Genomic DNA, 7,238 nt, shown 5'->3' on the forward strand with positions numbered 1-7,238 from the left:
TTAATGTTTGGTAGCTCCAGTTTCCACATCCTTTATCCAATATATCCACCATCCCTCTTCTGCACTTCTGCACCTTTTTTGCTCTTCTATTCAAGCAATATCAGCCTTGCCTCTCTATCTCTATCCATTAGACTCCTCAGCCTGAATTGTCCCTTTGACCTACTCATTTCCAATACTTTCTATTGTGGTCACTTCGTCTTTTTGTCAGTGCCACGTCTCCAAATCTTACATCACAGCATGCCTCACTATGTTGTGAACCTTAATATTCATTTTAGCTGCTGTTCTTCTGTCACAAATCACACTTGACACATGTGTGCAGTCATTCCAGCCTGCCTATACTGTAACTTCACCTCTCTTTTGGACTTTCTTGCTTTGTATGGTTCACTCCATGTTCTTAAACTGATCTACTATCACTACCCCTACACTTTGCATCTTCACTGTCACATATATCTCCAGCTCCTTCACGCACATGTATTTTTATCCTCATAGTATACCTACACCTCTCTAGGCTTTCTTCCATCCACCTGGCCCCTACTCTCACTACAGATCACAATGTCCAGCAATAGCTGTCTTTTTAGCCACTGCCTACATTGCATGCCTAACTGCAATGCAGGCAATTGGCGACAGTGTTGGCTGAATTTGGATGCTGGCAATCCTTTCTTAGTGTCCTTTGCTATAAAACACCTGGATGTTAGGCAAGGCTAAGTCACTCCATAATATGGCCCGTGCCCCTGAAAATACAGGGTACTTAAAATGTAAGATGGGAAAATATTGTTTGTTTTTCTAAAGATTTTCCATCAAATAACCCAGTACTTAAAACTACTTACGCTGGACTTAATTCTACTTACAGTCTAATTATTTTATTGTTTCTCGACAAAACTGACTTCTTACACGAAATTACACGTAATTACAGGCTACTATATGTATACACAGAAACATACATATATATATATATATATATATATATATAATGTTTTAACACATGTCTAAACACATGTCTGTACAGCCAGGAAGAAGAAGAAGACCAAGAACAAGCAACCACAATACAGGCCGTGGGTGTTAGTGGAGAGCCAAACCCGTTTTTTAACATCTGCTCATCTACACCTCAGGGTGAATCCGTCCCTGATGATTTTATTAATGTCTTTGAGTACAGTGTATCAGACTTAAATTTAGATCTCTTACCTACCACACCCGCGTGCAATACAATTAGTGAAGATACACGCATAGATTTTGAAGAAGGTTGTATAACAGATTCTCAACTATCAGAGGCTTACGACACCTGCATGAATGCTGCTGGTGCTCTGCTTTCTGACCAGAGCCCTAGCGATCCAATAGTCGATAAATTACGTGTGATAGAAGCTAAACTTAACAAGCAACAACAAGCAACAGATGAACACTTCCAAGAGATAGCCGAAGCTCTAAGTAAGGTTAGCGAGGTAATAAACAAAACGTGCTGTCTCTTAGATAACATCTGTACCAGAATTTTGAATGTCTGACTTTTAAAGCCCTCGCCATGTACCTTCCTAATAAATTATTCAAACACTGTTAGATGGTTTGACTTTGAGGCATTTAATCAATGGACTGAAGAAATAATAACCAAATGCGATATATTGCACAGAAGACTGAATAGTGTGCGTTTCTGTGAGAACGCTAACCGTGCCACACTATCTGATGCCACGAAGGCTGCTCCTGTTGCTCCTGCTTCTGCACACATTACAGCGCATGTGCACTATTCCTCCTTGAGAGCCCTCAAACACTGAAAATGTGTTATTTGTTAATCCTTCACAGACAATATCCGCTGTAGTCAAACCTGCTGTACAGCACGGGTTTAGTAAACACAGTGAATGTAGGATTAGAGAGATACCTGATTTTAATGCCTGAGAATTGCACGAGCATATTGATTTTAGATACATAAGTGTTAATAATCCAGAACTGGTACAGGGCAGGGTAAGAGATTGCTTAGCCAATGTAATAGACGGCTGTGTCTGGGTCTCAGCCGGGCAGTGTTTTGAACGTCGTTTTGAGAAGGCCATCCCTGGCTTCTGATGTACAGGCTGTTTTAAATGCTAAAGATGAGTACAATACAGATCTGTTTCTTGATGAAATAGTTCAAATGATGCAGAGTAATGATGAATCTATCGGGGATGATGAATTAGAGTTTATCGTCAGTCACGTAGAACAGTAGCGGCGGTGCTCGTTTAAGACTGGCCCACATGCCATATGACGAGATACTATTAAAGAAAGGTAAACATTTGTATACAACAAACTATACCCACAACAAGTGTGAATGTGGTCGTGATAGGGTACTGAAACTCTATAACACCCACCTCATAAGGCTCATTCAAAACAATAGGTTTTGCTAGCTTTGTTCTAAAATTAGATATCTTGTTGCCTGGATAAACATGTCCCGAAGCATTCGAGAAGAGGGTCACATAAAAGCTGGTGATGTTGTTCTTTTTATTCACCCCTTCTTCCTCGGTCTCTGCCCAGCGCGGAATGAAAGTATGCAGAGACGGGTCATCTTGGTTAATCACACGCCGATGATGTCTTTTTCTGGAATCCACAAATTAAAGCAGGGGGGCCATCCTAACCATTTCACCCCACTTTTTTTTCACAGTCTGTTTTTATCAATAATCACACGTTGTATCTCGGGCTCATAAAATGTCCCTTTGAATACCTCTCCTGCAAGGTCCGCTAGTCTGTACACTGGTGGCTGTCTCTCTATGCGTTCCTTCACGGTAAAGATCTCATTGGTGTAGGTCTGCTCATACCCTTTTCAAAACACGACTCTCAGTTGTGATATTCGTGCAGTGTCACGAAGATTAAATTTAAAACATGTTTTCTTCTGAGGCTTCGTCTTGTACAGTGTGTTAAAGACCAATTTCTCATTGTCGTTATTCACCTCTGCTGGTGCCATTTGGATAGACCTATGATAAGACTTGTTATATGCTTGTGTGAGATCAGGGATGACATCTACATATCTCCGGGAGTTGGCAGATGTTAAGTACTTCCACATTCTACCCTCGAAGCTTCGGTTAAATCTCTCCACAACGCTAGATTTAACCTTGCTAGCTATTGAGAAATACTTCACTTCATAAGCTGTTTAAAGGTTGTATTATAAAACTCTTTGCCTTCATCTGTTTGTAGTTTCATAGGGATCCTTCCCTCAGTAATTATATCCTACAGCTGCCCCTGTCTTGTTTGCGAGACATCTAACCCATGCGTACTTTCAGAATACATCTATACATGTTAGCAGGGATCTCACATTATCATTATCTGCCGAATATTCAGACATATCAACCAGCTCGGCTTGAAATTGTTTGTCGATCTCATTCACCAATACTCTATTTCTGGGACAGTGTATCCTCACAGTTTTATGGAGAGTGTAAGTGTCATCTCCTTCTAAATAACGTGTCACCCGCGATAGTGGTGGCGTTACACCTGATGCCTCCCCCACTGCTATACGTAGCTTATTTACACCACCCAGCCCTGCAGAATGGGCTGGATCATGATATATTTTATACAAGGTGTTTTTCATGATCTGTGTGAGGCACAAATGACTAAGATGTTGATGTTAACACATCTTTTTATTTAATTCACATTCACAATGAATACTGAACAGCATACATTAAATCTTACGCTTCCCTATGAGTAATTCATGACCATGCGGACCAGTCTCAGTTTAACAGTATCAGCATAATCCAGTATGTGGTCGAGCACATCGTCGATGGCTAGTCCTATGTTTAATGATGGTTTAAGGTCATGAAGAACAGACATCACAATGCATGTGGGATCATTCTTAGCCTTCCAGATGTTGTATGACCAGAGGAAGAGTTGGATGGCAGGGATGAGCCGTGGCGTTCATAGTCTCTTCATTATCTTGTCATAGTGGTCTGCGTAGAAAAACTCAACTGCGTGTCCTCTGTAAAAAATGAAAACCACAAGGTCTTAATTAACACACACGCACACACACATGTTAACCTACCATTTATTTATTTAGTGCTCAGACGGTCTTATAATTTTATGTCTGAAAAAAGTGCATATATGTTACTACTCACCCCAATATCACAGGTCACACATCTCACAGTCACTGTAAAGACAATGTGAAAATATTATGTTTTATTTGAAGCGATGTTAGAGCTGTAAAAAGAAATTAGATGACTGGTATAGTCTGTGCTTAGTGTAAAATATGGTATTGCTAATTTTTTTTCTGATCTCACTGCACACAACTAAACAACAAGCCACAGCCTTTGTTTCTACAGTGGGGACCAAAAGAAGGAACTCAATTAATTTCATTTGCATCCAAATATGTTCATCTTACCCACTGAAAGCTCAATCTTGGTGTAGTTTCCAACTCTCCACTGTGGGTCTGACCCACACCAGTATGTCCCAGTATCATGTACATCTAAGTATCTGATCATCACAAAGAAGGAGCTGGAGGCAGCATCATCTTGCAGTGTGAACCTTTGATCCATCAAGATGTCTGTGCATTTGTTGCGGTGGTCTCCCTTACAGAGGAACTTCCTGTTATTTTGGTGTTGTGGAGGATAAGGACACTGCAACGTTAGTGGACGTCCTGCAATACCATTTATGTGTTTTGCTTTGACACAGCACCACTCTGTCAGATCAAAAAAGAAATGTTATTATTTAATCATGAAGTATTCAAATTTCACAAAAACTATTTGACAGCAAACAATGTCTTCTTGGCGCTGGTGTAAAGAGCTATTACTATGAACTCTCACCTTCAACTTCCAGCTCAATAGCAGAGAAAACATCCAGCTCAGAGTTTCTTTGGACACCACAGAGGTATGATCCTGAATCATTTTGAGTCAAACTGTTAATGTTCACTGTGAATGTTCCTAACACTTTGTCATCATCAAGTCTAAATCGTCCATTTAGTTTGGTGTCAGAGGTGATTAGTGCATCCTGCAGACATGTGGAGGGCTGATTTCCTCTGCAGATGTACTTCAGGCTGTTCTGGTACTGAGACTCATACCGACAACTGACAGACTCCGAATATCCCTCATAACTTTGAACTTTGGTCACAGTGTCACAGCAGCTGTCTGTCAAGAAGGTAAACAACACCAAAAAATATGTTACACCCATAAAATTGCAATATATAAGGAATAAAATTTTCATATTTCAAGTCATTGTTTTAATATTTTTTGCTTTTGTTGAGGTTTACTTCTTCTTGACCTCATCGATCTGTTTGATATCCCAGCTGGAGAAGAAGCGTCAGATGAGGCTGGAGTATTTTTCATCAAAGCTTTATTACCAATGCGCACTGGGAGATCCCCCTACATGCAGCCACAGCAAGCACCAAGTGGATCTGAGGAGCACTCCTCATACACACCTTTATAGATGTTGCAGCTTTAAGGCAGGGATGACCACGGGAGTTGCTTTTTCACTTCATATGCTTTATTTCGATATCAGAACATTGACAAAAACATACAGCAGCTCCTCTTCAACTCTTAGCCCTTCGCTACGGTGGAAAAGAACGACTCCAATCCCCTTCAAGGAACATACGTCAAAAAAGTTTTGCTGACACACCCTCTTCAGTAGTTTTCCACTAATTCTACTAGCTTCAACCAACTAGTTGAGGACAAAACTCCACTATAGTCCTCTAAACGGGGATTGACAAAGTCATCCTAACAAAACACAGTTATGAATCATTTCCTGTTCTTCTAATCTACAGTCACACCGTATTATCTAAGTAAACCTAAGCACATTCTATTCTAATCATTGTTTTATTCTACTCACAATTGCTTCACATACATTTATAAAGTTGTGACTTTTTCCATCATGCAGTGCTTATATGACGGTTTAAATATATTTACTATTTAGATTTATTATTTTATCTCCTCATGAGTTTTTAAAGTGTTGTTGCTACTGGTCTGTAGATGTTTATCTATCAGGCTAAATCAGTGGGATGAATGCATGGGATCTTAAGAAAGATTCAACTAAACCGAACCAATCACTGCTGAGTTAAACTACAGTTAAACAGTATGTTGATGCTACAGCAGAATTAGCTGGTAATGGCAGAACTTTCTTTTCATGATCTTTAATCACTTTAAATGTACAACTCAACTTGTCCATGTCTTTATTTACCTCGTACTAATTTCAGCTCGACTTTAGTGTAGATATCATTCCCAGTTCTGGTCACTCCACACCAATATTTCCCAGCATCCGTGGATTGAAGATCAGTGATGGTCGTTGTGAAGATTCGTGCTGTTTTGTCATCATGGACCCTGTATTTGTTTTTCACGGAGTTTGATGTTGTAATAAGAACATCGTCACTACCACAGTCGTTCTTACACAGGTACTTTTCATAAGATTCATAACCCTCATTATAAGAGCAGGAAACGTTAACCTCTCTCCCCACATATCCAGTCACATGGATCACCCCTACTGCACTGGTCACACATCTCAGAACAACTGTAAAGACAATGTGAAAATGTTATGTTTTATTTGAAGCAACGTTAGAGCTGTAAAAAAAAATCAGATGAACGGGACAGCTATCTAAGTTGTCATAACTGGTCCTGCATACTGCTCCTTAACAGTAAAACACATAAATCTACTGTTTAATCTACATCTGCCTTTGAACTTTGTATGTTTAATTATTTATTCATTTAAAATACTTACTGCAGAGGATGAAAAGCAGGTTTTGGAGGCTCCACATCTTTGCTTTGGCTGATTGAAATTTAAGATTTGAAAATGTTAAGCAGACACTGTGGTCTTTTACAGCAATGTGAAGAGACGTGCAGAGCTGAACTATAAGTACAGAGGGGATGGCGCTTTCTTCCATGGCCCTTCCTCTAAATGTATTTTAGTAATTTGTAAAATAGGTGACATAGGCCATCTGGTGGTGAAAGAAGTATTCAGAATCAAGAAGTGTAAAGAACAGCACTGCCAAATAAAAGAGTTAGTACATCTAGGAAATTGTACTTACAGATTTGAAAGTCCAAGCTTTCACTGCAGAAAAAAACTCAGAGGTTTTGTGTTTCATCCTGTTGACATTAAGCATGCTTTAATATAAAAGCATAATTAATCTCCTGATTTTGTTTCACTTCCAAAGCATGAATTTAAAATGGGGAGAATTTATAGAGTCTAATGCCAACATGTAGGGAAAAAATCCTCTGCACCTCGGGACCTGCACAGATTCTTCTATGCATGGATAGGATAGATTGTCTGTGAGATCGAGGAGCTTCTTCCAAATTCTCCTCTCAGACAACTCAACT

At 39.6% G+C, this 7,238-nt stretch overlaps 1 protein-coding gene across 1 annotated transcript; it reads right to left on the reverse strand.

Annotated features, from left to right (window-relative positions):
* Positions 1–3,568: 3,568 nt before the first annotated feature.
* LOC100693932 (polymeric immunoglobulin receptor) lies at positions 3,569–6,812 on the reverse strand. The gene is made up of 6 exons (XM_005465989.4): positions 6,643–6,812; positions 6,109–6,435; positions 4,743–5,063; positions 4,322–4,618; positions 4,059–4,090; positions 3,569–3,922 (listed from the first exon to the last, which is right to left on the reverse strand). The coding sequence occupies exons 1-6, from the start codon at positions 6,803–6,805 to the stop codon at positions 3,908–3,910; spliced, it is 1,155 nt and encodes a 384-aa protein (XP_005466046.1). The 5' UTR covers positions 6,806–6,812; the 3' UTR covers positions 3,569–3,907.
* Between the last annotated feature and the right edge of the window lie 426 nt (positions 6,813–7,238).

This window comes from Oreochromis niloticus, linkage group LG6, assembly GCF_001858045.2.
Source record: "Oreochromis niloticus isolate F11D_XX linkage group LG6, O_niloticus_UMD_NMBU, whole genome shotgun sequence".
NCBI lineage: Eukaryota > Metazoa > Chordata > Actinopteri > Cichliformes > Cichlidae > Oreochromis > Oreochromis niloticus.

What these genes read in the sequence shown, in the direction of transcription:
- LOC100693932 (XM_005465989.4), bottom strand. Translation starts at nt 6,805, where the DNA reads ATGGAAGAAAGCGCCATCCCCTCTGTACTTATAGTTCAGCTCTGCACG. An exon ending in CGAGCTGAAATTAGTACGAG is followed by an intron (nt 5,064 to 6,108) that starts GTAAATAAAGAC and finishes CCTTCTTGACAG; the next exon opens with ACAGCTGCTGTGACACTGTG. An exon ending in CAAGATTGAGCTTTCAGTGG is followed by an intron (nt 4,091 to 4,321) that starts GTAAGATGAACA and finishes TTGTCTTTACAG; the next exon opens with TGACTGTGAGATGTGTGACC.